Source organism: Ursus arctos, unplaced genomic scaffold (genome assembly GCF_023065955.2).
Source record: "Ursus arctos isolate Adak ecotype North America unplaced genomic scaffold, UrsArc2.0 scaffold_19, whole genome shotgun sequence".
Taxonomy (NCBI): Eukaryota; Metazoa; Chordata; class Mammalia; order Carnivora; family Ursidae; genus Ursus; species Ursus arctos.
Genome location: NW_026622863.1, coordinates 9,022,963 through 9,043,632, shown reverse-complemented (window position 1 = coordinate 9,043,632; position 20,670 = coordinate 9,022,963). Strand labels below are relative to the sequence as shown.

The 20,670-nt window shown below is 40.3% G+C and overlaps 1 protein-coding gene across 11 annotated transcripts in view; it reads right to left on the bottom strand.

The window, feature by feature from the left end:
• Nucleotides 1–97: 97 nt before the first annotated feature.
• Nucleotides 98–20,670, bottom strand: part of CYLD (CYLD lysine 63 deubiquitinase) — a 68,026-nt gene continuing 47,453 nt past the window's right edge. For all 11 annotated transcript variants that reach the window (XM_057314071.1, XM_026494734.4, XM_057314072.1 and 8 more), the window contains 10 exons: nt 20,414–20,579; nt 19,153–19,294; nt 17,762–17,884; nt 15,519–15,610; nt 14,546–14,612; nt 9,520–9,652; nt 8,482–8,590; nt 7,376–7,494; nt 6,905–7,121; nt 98–5,357 (listed from right to left, as the gene is read on the bottom strand). In XM_057314071.1, the coding sequence (XP_057170054.1) occupies nt 5,173–5,357; nt 6,905–7,121; nt 7,376–7,494; nt 8,482–8,590; nt 9,520–9,652; nt 14,546–14,612; nt 15,519–15,610; nt 17,762–17,884; nt 19,153–19,294; nt 20,414–20,579 (1,353 nt within the window). In that variant the 3' untranslated portion in view covers nt 98–5,172. The remainder of the gene's footprint in view (nt 5,358–6,904; nt 7,122–7,375; nt 7,495–8,481; nt 8,591–9,519; nt 9,653–14,545; nt 14,613–15,518; nt 15,611–17,761; nt 17,885–19,152; nt 19,295–20,413; nt 20,580–20,670) is intronic.

The window sequence follows — 20,670 nt, the reverse complement described above, 5'->3', positions numbered from 1 at the left end:
ACCTTCTTCCCTGGAGCCTGCAACAATGTAAGAGGTCGTACTCAATCCCAGTTTTCCTGTAACCCAAAACTCTTCCCCAAAGAAATCCAAGGAAAAGGAACCATAAAAATTTAATTTTAATGATACAGAAATAGTATATAGTACATTGCTTTCCACAGCAGCACTTCATTCATCTCTAAAAAATTTAACAAAATTAAGGCTAAATCAGAGCAATCTGATAGTAAAGGGATATTTTATGGGGTGTTATTTTTAAAGAATATCTTCATAAATACAGGATGTTCTTCGGGCCAAAAAAAAGAATGCTGAACAAGATACCAGATATGCAAAATGCAGTACAACATGTGCTCCTTTATACCAATTTATGAGTAACCACAACTTCCTTGCAAGTTTCAAATGGGATTGAAAAAAAAAGTGAATGTTTGTGACAGGACATTAGAGTCTCTGGAGTTAAAATTCGACAGTACTCTAGGCCGTTTCACAGAACCAAACCAAAGACAGTGGAGTCTCCAACATAATCTCTCCGGAAAAGTACAAGGCAGGAGCGGACAGCGTGCAAGACTGCAAGAGAGGTCAGCAGCGTGCAGTGCCTGGAAGGACCACCCTCTCCCGTAACAGTCCTCCCCCCACCCCCGACCTATGTGAGAGAATGAGACTCAGACATGTGGGCAAACAACCATGGCCAAGCCTGAGGGTCCGGAAATCAAGCGGGGCTCCGGAGTGACCCCTTGCAAACGCCGCTGTTGACCAGCATCAGGAAGAAGAAATAGCTCCTTCCCTGCGTCTCCGTTATCTTTGGCCACGTTTGCTGGTTGGCTGTTCAGCGCTGCTCCCTGACTCAAGAGAGACCCTGCAGCTGCCCCGGGATGTAGAATAAGATGAAGAGTCCTTCCTTCTCTTCTCCCTCCAGTGAAACTTCTGGAAGGAGCATAGACAAGTGCAACGGAAACCCCCGCAGGGAGCCTCACGCCCGACAAGTCTAGTCTCTGACAAGTGACAGGACCGCAGGGGGCGCGCAGAGACCCTGCCTTCGTGGGACCCCACGCACCACATCCGCTTGGAGGGGGTTACCTTCCGTCGTCCTCCACCCTCCCATGTGCACACTGGTTTCCATTTTAATACGCTCTCCTCCTCCACTCCCCCCACATGCCTTGGGGGACTCAAGTATTATTTTCATTGAAGGGGAATCGTGGGTGTGTTGTTAACATCACTAACTGCCAGAGAAGGAGATCTTATTTTTACTTTGAAACATTATACTCCACCTACTTTCACAAGGACATTTTGCTTCATGATAAGAGGACCTGTTACCCCAGAGAAAAATCTTCTCATGTGACGTTAAAATTTTCATCAAGTAGCAGATAGTACGAAATAACGTTTTCTTTAATTGTGCACAGGAGTTGCTATTCCATTTCTTTGGTACCCAGAGAGAGCCTCCGTGTCCCCTAAAGAAATAAAATGGAAGACAAATGGCCACGTAACTAATATCAAATATTCTCTTAAGATGTGCGTGTGTTCCCAAGGTTGCTAACAGCTCCACGAACAGTGGGTTGAGGTATATATACTCAAATGCATTTCTTCTATAAATTCATATGTAAACAGATAAACAATGTGACGAACATGTAATTACTCACATGTGCGTAGAGCACTGAATGCCGTAACATTGTACAATCACGCAATCCCATGAAGGAAAGGTATTTTTTTAGATCTGTTAGCTCAGGAGTTTTCAAAGCTGGCTGGTCCTCAGGCCCGCCCGCTGAAGCCCTTCACTAACAAAGTCCCCACGTTCCACTCAGGAAGGGTCCGATCCAGCCGGCATGGCCTGGGACCCAGAAGTTTGTACTTTGTCTGTAAAATTTGATATTCCAACCCCCTTGTTATCCAGAGGACACAAAGGTCCAAAGTAGTGAAGCAGTCATTTAAGGCTAATAGAAAAAGAAAGGGGAGGAACCGGGTCACGAGTTTTTCTGTTACCTAGTCCCAGAGCTTCCCCGAGACCTGGTGCCTTACAATGAAGACACCAGGAGTAGGGATTCTGTTGTCAGAAGCAGGCGCTAAGCTGTTCGGAGGCAGAGGCCCTGTTCCCTATTCCTTCGGGCACAGTCCTCAGGAATAAATGTCCAAGAAATACTGGCTGGTGGGAGCTGCTCAGCTAAGGCCTAATACTGTATCCTCGGCTCCCCTCTGTCTCCGATCAGCCAGCAGGTGCAACGTTATCTAGCTCAATGTGGGCATCTGCCTGAGGAGGGAAGTAAAGCCTGAACTTAGGAAGACGCCAAGTTCAAACAGCAAGACTCGTCATGACAATATAAGTTACATAAGATTAATTACGGTGTCTTCCTCTTGTTCCTGAATCATGTTAGGTGAAAAAAAATCAATGAATCCAAGGGATAGAAAGAAGCCATTTACCTATAACATTTAGGCAGATGTGAATTACAAAAATCCTAAACTGTTCTAAGGAGATCACCCTTAGCAATTGTAACAACTGTATGTTACTGACTGTTGTTACTGTTTCTCTTGGCTTTCCATGTGTTTTCTCAGTCTTACAAAACATTCTTTCAGGGATGGAGTCAAACTATAACTCCTTTATAAAGCTGATTGTGAGAGACAAACACACTTAGCCTCTCTCTCACGACATGGTTCCTCTCCCTCCCTTCCTCCCTTTTGGTCTCCCTCCCTTCCCCTACACACACACACACACACACACACACACACACACACACACTTACAAGTGTGAATTTAGTTGGGAGGTGGGCGAACAGGACTTGTTACATTTTCTATTTGTAGCTATGAATCATAAACCATGTTATAAATAATTCTACTCTATTGCCATCTTGATTTTAGATAGGATATGGAAAAAGGGATAACCAAAACATTTTAGAAGCCAACAGGAAAATATTAAAGAAAATTTAAGGCTAAAAATTAAATAAATCACCAGGTCCATGAGCCACCGGAGCCATACAGCCTGGCCCTGAGAGTGCCCACTTGCCACAAGGGCTCTACTGGGACAGGGACAAGGAGGAGCCACCCAGACGGACCGACCATCCAGGGCCAGGGGAAGAGCCTCACGCCCCCACAGAGAGCACGACGGCGGGCCCTGGCATCCCCTTACTGAGTGCTCCCCCCCCAGGTAACAGTGAAAGGACATAAGGTTCTACTTGAAAGAAATATCCTTAGAAATAATTTATGGATGTGGCCCCTCCCCCTGGAAAGAGCCTTCACATCCTGGGGGAAACCCGTACATGCATCCGGATGGCTCTGCTTCAAGCCTCCTGCCACAAGAGGCCGGGCAGGACAGACCTTCTTGAACGTGTATTTTGTTTGTTTCAAAGAAAAGGAACTGTCTCCTCTTTTTTAACTGTTAAATCCATTCTCACCTAGATAGAGATTCCCGGCCATCCCTCCAGCTAATCTTTTTAAAAATTACAGAGATAAGCTCATTCATGCATTCATTTACTCAATACCCCTTTACTAAAGGGTGACTGGTCTTGAAGAAGGTGGGGGCCGGAAGAGACCGCAAATATCGTGCACCCTGGGCCCCTCCCTTGTTACCCGAGGGGGACAGGAGTGGTGCCAGCCCCAGAGCCGGGGTTCCTCACCCCCAACCCAACCCAGTATCCAGCCCCCTGCCCCACCCAAGCATTTAGCAAAACCTCATGCAAAAGGTATGTGCTTTTTCATTTCAAAAATGAAAAGATTACAAGATGAAAGAGTTTTTGTACCTTGCTACAATTTATAAAGCTAATCAATATTCGCAAAATGGAACGACCAAACCAAAAGTAAACGTGACTTTTAAAAAACTAATGGCAGGGTTTGTAAGGACTCCTTCCACTTTTTTGGACATTAAATGTTTCATGAAGTCATATGCTATATACACACGACAAGTCTTCTTTCTGCACGGTTAGGACAACAATACCACAAAAGGACAGTCGGAGAAAACACAGACCACAGCACGTTCCACGGCACTGACGTTTGTTATCTGTGGTTCTAGTCTACAACAGCCACTTGTGGCCTAGACACGCGCTGTGGACATGGGCTAAGAACACATCTGTGTTCTACTTGTTTCGTCAGAAGGAGGACGAAGCTGCTGCAAACGTTTCAGGAACATGTCTGACTCGTAACTGTCACGATCTCCCGTGAATTAAGCTGGATTTAGCGAGCAGACTGGGACCTCACTTACGTTCTGCAAGGTCTTCCTCACAACAGGAAAGGTTTAGAAAGCCAACACATCTCTTCAGGGAGATTTTAATGAGTATTCCAGATTCAAATTTATTTTCTGAGGGGCCATATATTGGTGTAGAAATCTATTCATCATCCCAACCTTTAATAAAATTCATTGTGCCCTGTTCCATAAAATAGAGAGCCTTAACAAAAAAACAACAAAACAAAACAAAAAAAAAAAACCCCAAAACAAACAAACAAACAAACAAGCAAAAACCAACTCTCAGCTGACAGTTACTGGTGTAAATGAAGAGCTTCAATTGCTGTATATTCGAATCCCCCAGGAAAATTACATCAAAAATAGACGTTTTATGACAAAAATCACTGAGATATCTCAAAACCAGAACAAATAGAAAACCACACCATTAAAGGGATTTAAGTACTTTTCTGGCCACTAAGGGGGAGACACAGAAGCTCAGCGGGGTGCGGGCATGCAGGGCTCAGCACTATAGAGGTTAACAAATCAAACTTGGTACAATTCTCGTAACTGGATTGAAAGTAGACTCTTAATAAAACCAACATATTTGTTCCTCAAGGCAACCATTAGCTAAAAGGAAAAATGCTTTCATATCCTTGGTCCATAAAGAAGACACATTTATTTACATTCTCAATGGACTAAAAGAGGTTTTAAACTGTCACAATTAAAATTTTATGCTTCCAAAAATATCATATGATCAATGCACTTAACTTAAAGCTTCAGGTATTAATAACTTCATTTAGACTTCTTAAAAAACCAACACAAACGTACTTTCTAGAGTGCAAAATGCTTCTTATTAAATACTTCAGTAACACAAAAGCAATTTGTTTTTTAAACACAGGAATCCTTTTCGGCAGGATCACCACCAGACAGACGTCCATTGCCGGCAACGGACGCGGAACAGAACCGCCAGCTCGGGTAAGATGCGACAGACGCTACGGTCTTGCCTTCGGCCGCCGCCCCCGCCCGGACGACCCCGGTTACTTGTACAGACTCATGGTCGGGCTCTGGTACATGCACATGTATGCGTCACAGAGCAGTCTTCGTGCGCAGCCCTGGATTCTTCTAGAGTCCAAGGAGTGCAGGTCCTCTGGAGACATTTTCAGGTACTCTCCCACCTCCGGGCACGGGGTGACCTGAGGAATGTTGAAGCCGTTCTGGCCGCCTGCGGGAAAGAGGGAGAGCTCTGTTTAGGGCGGTCGAGTTCTAACCCCTTTGGCCACCCTGACCCACCGAGGCGACTTTACAACTCTCGGTGTAGCGGAGGCCGATTTCCAAGATCGGAAGGACCTTATTTTACTTCTGATTCCTAGACGTTCAAGCCTCCTTTTAAGTCCTGACAGTGTTCTCACTTCTTGATTTCTGGAAGGATTCCGGAGCCAATGGAATAAAATTGGTAAAAGGAAGCATATCCTGAGCAAAGTCCAAACCCAATTGAGAGGCTTCTCTGTACTCAGTGAGGGCACAGTGTCCCCTCTCCGTAATCACACAACACCCAACTGCTCACGTGCCGTGGCCCTCCCAGACAGAAGGACCCCCGCACGCTCCCCCCCGAGATCGCCCAGTTTGGAGCATATCTAGCCAAATGAAGACCACTGCACTCCCCTAAGTTGTAAATACGTCTTTGTGCCAGTCTTGCAAGGCTTTGCTTCAAGCATCATCAGACTGAATGAGGCGCTGGGGTGGTTTTAGGGGCTCCCGGAAAGACTCCCCTGGCCCAGCCTCTCAAAGGCTTTTCCAAATGTCCGACCCCCGGCTGCTTTTCAGTTACACGAGAGCCCCTGGTACCGCACACGTGCTGGTTACGTACTTGTTGAATAACGCCTAAGCGTCATCAAACATGGCCTAGAAGGTGCAGCATTTCAGGAAGAAACACATTACATGCAGAATAGGCTTACTTTGCCAAAGAAGGTATTTATTTCTCTTCTTTGCTTCGTCGTTTAGAAGACAATGAATGTAGTAAAAAAGACATAAGCTATGAGGTCAGAAAGATGGAGTTAAATACAAGCTATGTGACCTCAGGCACCTTAACTTCAGCTTTAGTAACGGAAAAAGAGGAGTAATCCCCATCTCGCAGGGATTTCCGTATAATGACTCAACGTACTTCCCAGCGAGCTCGTGCGTGGGCACTTCAGAAATGGTGACTGTGGCGTGTATAGAAAAGGAGAGGAGCCTGCGAGTAAAAGCAGACGAAGGTGGAAGGAAAACCTCTCAGCCCTAAAATAAGAATTTTAGGATTCTTCTTTTAATAAAAACCACGTGTGTGTCAAATAATATCACAACGATATTATTCCTTAATTTAGTAACATGGCTGCATATGCATTTCAAAATATAAAGACTACATCACCAAAATACTCCTGAGAGGCTTTCCACGTACACTGTTCTATGACTCAGAACAGACTATCCGCTATGAACTATCCCACTACAAACTCAAACAGTGCCACATGGAGAAGAAAAGTTCTTCAAATACCATCCCGGGGGCACGTGAGGGGCTCAGTCGGTTAAACATCTGACTTCAGCTCAGGTTACGATCCCAGGGTCCTGGGATCGAGCCCCACATCAGGTTCCCTGCTCGGTGGGGAGTCTGCTTCTCCCTCTCGCTCTGCCCCTCCCCTCACTAGCGCACATGCGCGCGCGCGCTCTCTCTCTCCTCCCCCCCAAATAAATAAATAAAATCTTAAAAACAAAACAAAGCAAAACAAAATAAAATACCATCCCGATCAGCCATGCTGTCAAAGAAGAGCCAGGCAGAGTCGTCCTTCCCATACTTCACGAAAGCGACATAGTGGCTTGTTTCTATGCAGAGAACAGCGAACAATTCCATCTTCTGGCAGGGGATGCAGCCGTGCCTCCAGTCCCAGTCAGGTAAATCTTTGGGAAGTGACACCGGGTTGTATTTATGGTTCAGTCTCTTGGGATGAAGGTGGACCTGAAATGGAGCATGAAGAGAATGTCCCTCATGAGCCACACTCAGTGTTTCCAGCAAATGGGCCCCCCTCACTATGACTGAATTCAAGCCTATGAACAGCAACTGAGTACTTTTCAACAGTCCACCACGGAAACAGAAGACACGTGAGCAATACCACTTAATAATGAATTCAAGTGAATAACGGTTTTGAAAACTTTTCAAACCTGAAACGTTTCCAACAAGAAATAATTTCCATTAAGTGATGTCAAGCTTACTTGAGTGTTGCAGGTTTTACAAAACTGCTTGATGTTTCCAGCGGAGATGTCAGGGTCGTCATAACACTCTCTACACTCGTACATTGCGAGCCCCCCGCATATCCGGCACTGCCTCGGGGCTAAAACGGTAGGGGTGGGAGAGAGGTTATGGGGCCTTTAAACATGCATTCTTCCATTAAAAAAACTAAAAGGAAAAGGTAAGCTTTATTGAAGACAGACTCAACAAGTCCACCCCTCCCTGTCCCCATAAATGTTATGTTGTATTTCCTTGGACTCGGGATATCTTTAAAAAGATATTTTCTCTGATCAAGTGACAATTTTTTTAAAGATTTATTTGAGAGAGAGAGAGAGCATGTGAGAGAGAGCAGGGGGCGGGGAGAGGGAGAAGCAGGCTTCCCGCTGAGCAGGGCACCATCCCAGCACCCTGGGATCATGACCTGAGCCGAAGGCAGACACTTAATCAACTGAGCCACCCAGGCGCCCCAAGTGACAATTTTTTAAAAACAGTGTATTCTAGAGTGTTTTCACACAATTATGAAATGTCTACTGATGAAAATTCAAAGAATCAAAAAAATATAAAAAAGAAAACTGTAAGCATCTACAATTTCAATTAGCAAGAGATAACCACTTCACTACTGTGAATTTTCTCCAATAATTCTCTATCTACGGATTTACGTAACCCTGTGTGTGTGTGCGCGCGTGTGTGTTGGGGGGCTCCTCCTATAGAAAGGACCAACTTACCTCTGCACTTAAGTCATAACCACCTTCGTACAGTTCGGTCTTCGCAAACATGAATTTTAGCGGCAGGAGTTTCATTGTACAGATACACCATAATTCATTTAACTACTCTTCTCTCATACAGACTGTGCCTAATTTCTTAATCATGTGCCAATAAATACATTTGCATATAGAATATTTATTTGCATCTCTGATTCTTTTCTCAGAATACCTAGAACTGAAAGTACCACCTTACTATTTCCAGGCTCTTCAGAGACCGAATTGCCTTTTAGAAGAACCATATATCCTGTTAGACTCTGACTCATAATTAATGAGACTGGCCTATTTGCGAAAAACAAACAAAACCAACTAAAAAATCGTATACTTACTGTCTTCAAGCAAATCTGTTATATTTAACTCCAGAGAAGGAAAAATTTTTTTAAAGAGTTTAAAGTCTTTTCCAAATCGAGGCATCTGAATAATCAGACATGAGGGTGCCTAAAAACAAGACATATGTATTTTTAGAATCAAAGTGCTGAAAAAAATCTTCCCTATGAAACCGAGGCAGCCATGGTCGTCACGGCAAGCAGCGGTTCTGCCGTAATACCGACGGCTGTACGTAGGATCCGGGCGTGAAAGCGGAGCAGGGAGGCAGAGCACCGATGAGCCACAAGTTTTCAAGTGGTCCAGGATCCACTCCATGGACACCCGGAGGTCAGGCAGGTCAACAGCCCTGGGTCTCTAACAATATGGTGACAATCGAGACTAACGCTCCACTGTGGGTTTATGTTTAAAATCAACATCTTAGAAAAACTGTTTTGGCAAGTATAATAAAGAAACTGTGGTCACTGAAGGACACCATTCCTTCTATTTCAACAAATAACTGTGGCCATTAAAAGCTTTACCAGAACATTCTTTAGGAAATAAATTCAATAAAAATAAACCACAAGCATGTACCACTAAGATCATGAAGACACAGTAAAAAGTAAAAGAAAAAATAATTTCTATCACTTTTTCACTAACAAACCAACATAAGTGAATTTATTTTGTCTCTTGCTGGAGGAAAAAGTAAACATTCTTTTTTGATATGTTTGGCTAAGACGCGTAGGTAAAATGTTAAACTGGGTAAAGTGACAGTTTTAAAAAAAAACACACAATTCTTCCTCTTGCGTCAAATACTACTTAAAAGTTCTCAACTTACAAATTAGCTTTATATTTTCTTTGCACCAAAAATCCAAAAAGTCCAATCTTAATTCTAAGGCATTTTCTACGAGGACACAACTGAAACACTGAACTTTTTTTTTGTTTTAATTTGCGTTTCGTTAACAGTTACTGTGTCCTCAGCGGGGTAAAATTAACAATTATTAAACCTAATAGTAGTCTCAAGATTACTAAAAACTGTCACATAAAATATAAGAATCACTAACCTCTGCAAATTTCAGGTTACTGTTGATAAAAGACCACTCTAATAACTGCTGAATTGTAGGAACTCCAACTTTCTCATTTTTCTCCATAAAAATTTGATAGAAGTAACAATCTTGTACTTTTTGACCTGCTGATCTAAAAACATGCAGAAAGACACATATGATTTTGCTACAAAATGCTTAAGTCAGAACGTGAAGCTGTCCCAACAGTATTTGAGGACAGAAAAACCGAGGACGTAGACAGCGCCCCCTGGGTCATCAGAACAATGGGTGGAAGACAATAATGCCGATTAATTGATTAAATGTACTTTGCATAAAACCTTAAAAATGAGTTCTTATTTTAGTTTTCATATCCAAAAGTCCCCTTAGTGATCAGCAGAAAAACAATGGAATAGCAACTGCAGTCGAGAAGCACCGTGTGAACAATAACCACTTGGTTCAACTTAACTGTCCAAATCTAAAACGAATTTTTAATCAGCAATCCATTAAACTATTGACTGTTTAAAATCTAAAATGCACTTCATGCTTGAAACAGGAAAATAAACTCACTTCCAGAGACCTTCCAGACCCAATGTTTCACTTCTAAAATGAAGCCCAGAGTTCTAGGAAAGAATAATTATCGCTTCCCAGAAAATTAAAGCAGAGCCAGGTGTAGAAACCAGGTGTCCTATCAACCACTGACTATTCTTTCCATGAAAGCATGCTGTCTCTTTAAATGGTCACTTGATTATTCAACAAATACCAAGGAAGCTCCTACTGTATGCCTGTCACAGTGTTACCAATATATTACACATTTTCCCTTCTAAATATTTTACTACAGGGGCGCCTGGGAGGCTCAGTCCGTTGAGAGTCCAACTCTTGATTTCAGCTCAGGTCATGGTCTCAGGGTTGGGAGATCGAGCCCCATGTCAGGATCAGCACTCAGCGTGGAGTCTGCTTGAGATCTCTCTCCCTCTCCCTGCCCCTTCCCCTGCTCATACGTGCTCTCTCTCTCCTCTTTAAATAACTAAATAAAATCTTAACGTAACTAAATATTTTACTACAGAATGCCATTAATCTTTAACTCTACCAAAAGGATTGATAATCTTTAAGTGTACTATTTACCTTTCCAGCAGAATTTCTGGGTATAGAATCAACCTATTTATAGCTAAATTTCAAGATTTTTATGGAAATTTATTAACACAGTTTTCATAATGAAAAAGCTGTTGAGACCAACCTTCAGAAGCCCTCAGCTTTCCAAAGCAACTTATATCCTGAAATAAACAAAACTTACTTGTTAACAAAACCAGGAGATTCGTGAGAACCCACAACAAATAAAAACAAATGATAACCAAAAAACCTGAAGGTTATGCTATTATGCTATATCAATATTTTGCTTGGTTGCTGATGACTATAAAAGACCAGCATTCTTCCGTGAAAGTCAAAAGCATAAAAAAATTTAACAGGTAACAGGGGTTAAAAATAGGACAGGAAACTAAGAAAGCATAAAGTGGTAGAGGTCAATAGTTGCAACAATTAGAAATAATAATGGTGACGGGGGAAGGGGAATCGTAGTTGATGGCAACCGAAGAGGCAGGCACCGAGAGAAAGGAACCAGAAGTGAGAATGAAAACCAACAGCTTTGCGATATCGAGGCAGATGGATTAGAAGCCTGGGTGGATGGGGTGGGGAGAAAAAAAAAGAAAACAAGTACTCAAATCTCATTACCAGTTTTAGAAGGCTAAAACCCTAGAGTAATTAGCAGGTCATTAAGGCACACATACACAAGAATCACAACAAAGCTGGTGCGATGGTACAAAACTGTACAATTTAGATTGCCGTTTTCCACTAAGAAAACCTGAAAGCAGAAGGGTACAAATGTTGCATTAAACTTAAAAGAAAACATATATCTATGGAGAAGATAAAAACATTCATGGAATTGTATAATATTGGTCTGCCTACCTTCGTAACACAGACCTATTATAATGGGTAGCCCCTAAAATCCCTTACAGCTTCGGGGCTATCTAGCACTGTGGAATAGAATATATCTGTGTAGTAAGAATACCCAGACCGTGTTCTATAATGAGAAGTACTCAGTAACACAACCTGGAAACTGCCCTGTACCTTTGCTTCTTGATTGTCGGTTTTATTCCATTATTTTTCTTGCAATTTTTCTTTCTTTGCTTCCGTGCACTATCCTCTCTACTAGTGGCTAGGACTTTAGCTTCACTTCTCTTTAACACCCCACACGAGTCATCATTACCAATACTATTGTTATTGTTGTTTTTTGAATACGAAGGCTTAATTTACCTATGGTTATGGCCTCGTTTCTTCCTTGTTTCTAGCATACTATTCCTTGGTTCTAAATTCAGCTTTGTCTTTCTGAAGTACACGCTGAGGTAGGTGATTTAGTCCTGGTTCTTCCTGCTCAGGAATTCTGTGCACCTTTCTTCTTACACACAACTTAGGTGTGCCAAAAATTCTGGAAAATATTCAGCTATTATCTATCAAAATATTGCTTCTTCCCTATTCTCTCCAGTGTCTCCTAGACCTGCACTTAGAATCTGTCTTCCATGTCTCTTACCCTCTCTTGTTTTCCAACTTCTTTCCCCTGGGGCTACGTTCCAGGTACTTTCTTCAGATCTGTCTTCCAAATGAGCAATTCTCTCTTCAGCTGTACATCCCGTATCCAGAGACGCGCACCCCCTCCCAGACGTAAAGCACGTATACGGAGAGAGACATTTTTAATCTCTATTTCTGGGAATTCTATTTTTGTTTATTAGATTTTGTTTGTTATCAAATCCGCATTCAGCCTCCTAGGTGGCTAAGTCCTTTGTCTCATCAGTCCTGTGAGACCTCTGTGCAGTCTCTCCGACTGTTTCACTATTTTCGAGTTTCCAGGACTCCTCTTCCTAGTTGTTACATCAGTGGACTCTCCCTCAGAAATAAAGGCTTGTGCAGGTGAAGAATGACACTTGGGAAAGAAAAGCTAACATCTGAAGTATCTTTTTGTATCTTCTTATAATCTCTGAACGAGTGACTCCCCATATGAAGAGGCCCCTGAAAGGGGAGGGGAGCTGTGACCCCTTCGAGGGGTGATGGAACTTCCCAGGGCCCTCTCCAAACCCCACGAGACCTTCAAGCACCGAGATGCACTCCTACACGTATCCAGCCCTCCTCACCCCCTGAGAATCACAGCTGTTTTCATCTTTGTTATTACTAAGAGTCTATGACATTCCCAAACGGTGTTGGGCTATGGGGGGGGGGGAGGAGGGGGGAAGACAATTGTTTTAATCACCTGAAATTTATCTCTTCTACAGGAAAACAAAAGTGACTTTTTTCTCCCAAACTGCCTGTTAAATTTCTTACATTATGTATTAAACACAGATTTCTTTCCTCATTTGTGTCTGAAAGCTGACTTATACTGAGATTCTATTTTTGAGCTTTCTATTCAGGTCTGTTGGTCCACTTTTATATAGTATCACACTGTTTAATGTCTATTGCTTTGCCTTATAGCTTATAATAGAACTCTTTTTTTAAAAACCTTCAAACTTCAACATTTTCATCCATTTCATCCTGTAAAGAACTCTAAAATCACTTTATTGAATTAAAAAAAAAAAAGTTAAGATCTTGTTTATGTACAAATCATACTGTAAAAATTTAACACCTTTAAGTAATTTACTATTCTTACCTGGGACACAATCTTTCTCACTAATTAATCAAATCACCTTTAAGCTCTGGGAAAGTCTTTCAAAAAACCCATCTCAATAAAATGGATTTCTTGGCATCTTATACCTTCATGAAGTATGAAAACATCCCTTTTTCATATTTGCTAAAAGGTATATAGAAGTGCTATTGATTTCTCCATGATTATTGTCTACATGGTCAAATTACAAATTCTTGGGTTAATTCCAGTAGTTTCTGAACAATTCTCTAAGATTTTCTAGATGTACATATAGCTATTACCATCTCTGAATAGAGAATAAATATGGATTCTTGATGTTTATGTATTATGTCTTATTTCATTAATTAACACTTTCAAAATAATATCAAACTGTAATTGTGGTACTGTCCTCCTTTCCCTTCCTTCTGTCCATCGATTCAACACTGGCATCAAACTATCACTTACAACACAAAGACGAGTAAGAGTATTTGTCTGCGATCAGATCTTAGGGAAGTAAATAGTAAATCAGCAAGATTTTCAACAGAGTAACCCAACTTAAAGTATAAAAGGGTCCAGCATTTAGACCATGAACATTAAACCACCTGGAAAGTTAACCCATTTAGAATATCTCACTAAGAAATTCAGTGCATTAGATTTGAGACTTTCATTCAAGATGGAGGAGGAAAAAAGGCTAAGTTACAAAACTGGGAACAAGAAAGCTAATATGAAGCTAAACTAATTCTCTGAGTGAAGGATAGTCAAAAACAGTGTTCTCATGGTATTCGACTGGGTTAGAATAGGTTCTCTCTCTCTCTCTTTTTTTTTTTAAGATTAACCTATCTACTTTAGAGAGTGAGCAAGCATGAGTGGGGGGAGGGGCAGACCAAGAGAATCTCAGGTAGACTCCCCACTGAGTGCAGAGCCACCTCGGGGCTCCGTCCCTGGAGCCTGAGATCATGACCTGAGCTGAAATCAAGAACTGGATGCTCAACTGACTGAGCCACCCAGGTGCTCCTAGAATAACGTTCTCTTAGAATCTTAATTTCCCTTAGAATCGTTCATTAATTAAATTATAAAAATATTCATGTACAGTTTTATAAGAAAATGATTTGCAATAATACTTATTACTAGGGTTAAAATTACAAGCACAAATTTAACCGGAATCACTCCTCCAATTAAGTCTGATACTTTGGGGAGGACAATAATTTAATTAATCACATAATTAAATAGTTAAATTAACTTGCATTGCAGGAACCTAGCATATTAAGATTCCTAAACAAATACAATATTACATAATCACTAAAGAAATAATTTCTATGGTATGATGGCAGAGAAAATGAAGATTGCCCATTTTTTCCAATGCTTCTGTAACAATTTAAAAGTTACCTTATTTTTAACAATGGCTCTACCCTTAAAATATGATGAAACAGGATATTCAAAAATTCTTCAGGATCTAGGAGAAAATAAAAAAATAAGTCACAGACAAGATTTTTAAATCATTCTATTTTTTATTTATAATAGTTATATTCTGATTCTAAATTCACTTTCATAATTGATACTTTTTCAATTAAAAGCATAGTTCTCAAGTATTCCTGCTTAATGAAAACTATAAAGGATATTTAATAATTATGACAAAGGACAGCCCAGTTTTGTTATAACTTTACTGTAAATGACAAGGTATAATAATTCATGTATATTGAAATAATTTTAATTTCTTCTGGGGGGTTCAGTAGAATAAAACTGGGAATACAATCTTGTTTTTTCCTGTTATCTGAATAATTACCAAGTCTCTAAACATCATAGCGGGTTACAATTAGCTGCTAAGATGTTCACAGTCAGGAGCTGAATCTCTTGAGTAAATCCATTAGCTAAGGAAAGATTAAAACATGGTCTCTGACCATAAACTTAATTCTACTTCACCACGTTAACTCCCTTTATAACAAGAAAAACTAACTGGAAAAATGGAGATGAGCCCAGTGCCACCCTTCACCCCTAAAGGGAAACAATGACGAATACCATGGCTGGAAGGAAACGTAATGTATTACAACCAGACAGCTTCTTAAAGGGGCTCATTTTCCCACACATCACTCACTTTTAGAAGAGATAAAGCATTTGCAAAAAGGGAACAAATCAAAACTGTCCATTACACAGAAACTAATATTATACTGTATGTCAACTAACTAGAATTTAAATAAAAACTTTAAAATTTAAAAAAGAACTTAAAAAATTGTGATCACACAGAAAGGAATTCCTAGTTTAAAATAAAATCCCCAAAACTACATAGACACACATTTCCGCCAATAATTTAGCATATGCTTTCAAGTTATTTTTAATGCATATCCTATAAATTAAGAGCCACCTTTTTCTTCAGAAGTAAATCCTGATGCAGCCTCAACTTTTTCAAGTATCTTCCTCAGTTTCATAATCTTTGTTGCACACACATATCCATATCTACATTAGTAAAAAACAATTAATTAATATTGGCATACATATTAAGTTAGTATAACCCATTTTGATAATCACACAGTTCTTACAGAATTCCAATATGTCATACATAAATTCTTAGGCTAGACAATTATTTTGAAAATCAGAGTTATAGGCTGATTCTTAAAGTTTACAAATTAAAAATCTAGCATCAGAATTACCCTAGACACTACCACGCCTAAGTAATAGCTGCCATATACTAAATTAAGAAAAAGCATTTTTAAATTACCATGACTTATCTTCTGATTCTATCTGCTTAAGAAATCAAAGCATTTACTTAAAAAAAAAAAAAAACTTTGAGAGCAAGTCCTTTTAATATTAAAGCCTGAAAAAGCCACCAAAGGGAATGGTAAAGGGCCCTGATAAGAAACTGAAAACGGAAAATGTGAAATCAAGCCGGTCACCATGTGCATGACAGTGTCTCTCATCTTTGTCTGAACAAAGGACATATTCAGTACATTCCATGGGGATCCCCGACAAAACGCTAATGCTAAAGTTGCCTTCGGAAGAAACCTGAAAGGCCACCACAAGTCTAACGAGAGCAAGTCAAACCCAGCTAATCGAATATCCATTTTGTATAGGGACTGCTCATTCACTCATTAACTCTCTGCAACGAACGTACACTGGGGATCCATCACTCACACATGATCTAACCTGTCAGCCACTGTGGATACAAAAATGAGTGAGGGGATAAAACAGGGTCTCTGCCTTTGAGGAGCTTGAAACGGAGAAAGCAGAGGTTTCAGTACCAAATAAAACCAGCCCACTATAATAGAGACAGGAACGCTGCAGACACAGGGAATCTTGATCACAACAAGGCATCTGCCAAGGTCCTTGCTGTGGACAGGGCGACAGAGTCTGGTTAATCATGATTCTTACCTGGTTGGAAAACAGTATCCAAATAATGTCTGTTAATGGACTTAAGGTGTTTGGGAAGGAAAGAAGGAAGTGATCACATGACCTAGAGTTTCAGATTTGATCTGTCTTGTTCCATTATCAATTACTTGGGAGAAGAAATGGACAGTAAACTTAAAAATTTGCATCAGATAAAATAACTGATGTCGAAATCAAGATTCATAATTATCTTAAAGGGTGAAAACTAGAGTTATTTTCATCATTACAGAATGTAAAGCAAAGATATAAGGAGGGAGATTTATTCGCTTATAATTTACTTTCCTAGCCATGTTATACAGTAGGTCATTCTGCGTGCCCTTTGTTATTCAATCTTCTGCATTTTGTCACCAAAATCTTCTATCAAACTATTTTTAAAATTTAATTGTTAAATAAGAAAAGGGTCCCAAGATTTAAATTAATATGGACTTACTATGGACTTTAAATTACATAGTTTGCTCTCTATATTCCTGAGTGAACAGGTTTCTTTCATAGTCTAGGGCCTTAACTCTTCACAGTTTAAATTTTATAATGTGACATTATCACACATCACTACTACCATGTATCAAATGTCTTTACTAGACATCTCATCACTTGAGCTTGTATCAACACAAATTGCTTCCTGTGACCAAAGAAAGACAAATCTATAACTCATAAACTAAGAAATGACCAAAAATACCACTACTAAGGGATGTGCAGGGAGGTCTAAATATATTCCTGTAACCAAGAAATGTGTTAATAAAATACATCTCATCTGTTGCTAATACAAGAGTACTAAATACTAGCAATTCTACAAATTAAAATTTTCCTTTGCTCCTTTTTTTTTCAGATAAAATTCAGTTTAAGAAGCCCAGACCAGAGAGCATAATCATTGTTACCCAGCAGAAGAAGGAGCTCTAACAGAAGATAAGAGTACCACGTACTTCGTAACAGCTTTTCTAAACCTACTGCAATTACTAAATTGGACTATGCTGAACCAAAACAGTTTCATCATTTTCTGGCATATACTATGTGCTACACCGTAACCAGATTTAAGAAATTAAGTAAGTAAAGGCAGTAAATGTTAAAACGCAAGGGCAGCAAAGGCTCGATCATCATACTTCATCAAGAGAACAAATTTTCACCCATTCCTTAATAAATGAAAGCAGGTATAAATTAATTACTATACCAACAAACAGCAAATAGGACACCATCTACAGGCAAAGGAACTACAGATCTTCTACTTACATTCTCAGGGGATTAACAATTTCTGTCCTCAGGAGCTCCTGAGTTTCGCTATAATATTCTACATCATTCTTTTCTTTCGGTCTAAGTAACACAGTGTCCAGAACAGAACTAAAAGCAAACAAGCTGTAAAATAAAAGGAGTATGTTTCCTCATGCTGTACACATATTACAGATACTAAACAGAACACTAAAAAGATACTAAACAGATAGATGCTAAAACGATACTTTTTGGGAAACAGAGACTAAAAAGAATGTGAAGAGAAAACATGCCAAGTCTGGAGAACAAGGCACATACGAATTAGTGCTTCCTGTTAACACAGGTACCAGAGACACCCTTTAAGGTTCCCACCGCTTAATCCTCAGGGTCTAGAAATCCTTCCAGGTTAAAAATACCAATAGTGAGAAAGCCAACTATTGACTGACAGTGTTAAAGGATAAAAACATGCCTCAAGAATATTAAGAGAACTTCTTTGCAAAAGCTGAAAAGGGGCCTACAAATCTGACGGACAACAGAGGAGGGAGTTTGAAACTGCTTCCCAAGGCCTACACATGCGCAGTATATAACCCGACTCCGGATATTGTACTTCTCTCCCACACACCCCTCTGAAGAGATAGAAATCTCTTTTAAATGCCAAAATCGCTTGTGCCAAAATCACTTGAGTGACTAACAGCAAGCGGTGAGTTGCTGGGACCAAAGAAAAGGAAATGCGGCTAATACAAATTTTTATCAGGAAATCTACAAAATCTTGTATCAATTCTGTAGGGCTTGTTTTTGTCCATACACCTAAGAGATGTCAAGTATTCTGCCAAAAAGGATGGCCCACCACGTTTGTTCTCTCCCCACTTTTAAAATGTTAACACCCCACTGACTTCCTACTTCTTACAACGTGGCTGTATATACACTCAACTCAAATGAAGGGGTACCTGGTTCGATCTCTGTGTAAAACTTCTTGCCATGTTAAGTTGCTCAATTTCGGAATAAACTACATATATGAGGGCAACTGTGCTTCTACTGAACATAATTCTCTGAAATAAATTCTCTTAATTCTCCTCAGTCACATGATTTCCCAGACACCATCAGAGTATCTGTCCCCCCGTAACACTATCACTCTTACTCCTCAATCACAGCATTATTTTTATATTAATTTTTTGGATATGAGCCCATGAGACTATGTTCGGCACCTTCCAAAGGGTATAACGAAATGTAAATCTCCCTTTCTTTCCTGTGGCCCAGCCACCCAGTTTCTTTACTCAAAGGCAGTTAAGCAGTTTCTTTCACGCACATGCAACATGCATACATGCACACACACACACACACACACACACACACACACACACGCGTGCCTCTGCCCCCGTAGAACTATATCCCTGTTGCATTAATTTGAAACTTACCAGAATAAGGTTGAGTCTAAGTAACAAGAATTGTAATGACCCTGGATACCCTTCTTCTTTCCAATCATTATCTCTAAACCTTCTTTCTCCATTTTGGGTGGGGTATTTTCTTCCACCACTTCACTCAAGTAGCCTCCAAATGCTGCAAACATAAAAATGAAAATGCAAAGTACCCTTTTTAACTATTACAATATGTACTCCCATATATTTCTTCATTTTAAAATACACTTTTGTATTCTGAGGCAAAATTTGTTTCATGACTTAAAACTAGGTTAAAGGTAGGTTCGGGTTCATTGTTTTCAGCTTGGCTTATAACAATGCTATTGTTCATTTCAATCTCTCTTCCTCCACCATTTAAAAAACACTTTAGAGTATTAAGTACTGTATGAAAAGCATCTGTCAAATAAAATATTTTGTTCCCCACCTATTTTATAATTTGCCTGAGATGTTTCACCTTCAAGTTGAAAAAGAAAACAAAAAACTCCACAGTACTACTTCAAGTGTAATAAAAAATGTTTTTCATAAAGGTGGCTTTCCTACTGATAGCTGCTTAACTGTCAAGATGCTTCACAGCTATTACTCAAACTGGAAAGGGATAGCATCAGGAAACTGTCACCTGTTATGAATAACGAGGGGATCTGTCCTCTATCAAGCAATCTAAAACTACTTCGTATAATAATGCTGACTCCTTCTCCTGACTTCGAGAGAGGGTAGTTAGTGCCAAAAGAAGACCACCATTTCCATTTCTACCTCTGTGTTTTTAAAAATTAAACATTGGCAACTGGGGCGCCTCGGTGGCTCAGTCAGTTAAGTGTCTGCCTTCAGCTCAGGTCATGATCCCAGGGTCCTGGGATTGGGCCCTGCATTGGGGTCCCTGCTCAGGTGGGAGCCTGCTTCTCCCTCTCGTTCTGCCTGCCATTCCCCCTGCTTCTGCTCTCTCCCTCTCTCTGTCAAATACATATATAAAAGATTTTTAAAACATTTTTTTTAAATGCTGGCGACCAAAAGGAAGAGAAAAATAAGTCCTACTATTTTTCACTTTCCAAATCTCATTTTTTTCCTGACACTTTTTCAAAAGTCCCTTCTTGGGACAACTGTAACTTTCTTATACACCAAGTAGCAATTTTTACCGATTTACGAGCCCGATGAACACTGGCAAGAAATATATTTAAACACTGTCACTGCCTGCTACTGCAAAATAGCCTGAGATCAGAACCATGGTCATTCCAGATTGGTAAGTAAATGAAAGGCCTCCAAATACCTAGAGAGTTACAGCGTTCGATCTGATTGGAAACTGGCTGCAGAGACGCGAACCTAGAGTCCGGCCTGCAGCTCTTCAGTTTAACAAACAGCGCCTTCTTCAGGGCACAGGTGAAGTACCGCGTGCCCCTGAAGGTTCCATCCGTACAGCCCGCACATTCATCTTCCTGAAAAAGAAATGCTTCGGTATGTGTTACTCTGCACCTTGCAACACAGCAAACAAGGAAGGAAGGTTTCTAAGATTTGTTGCTGGCTCAC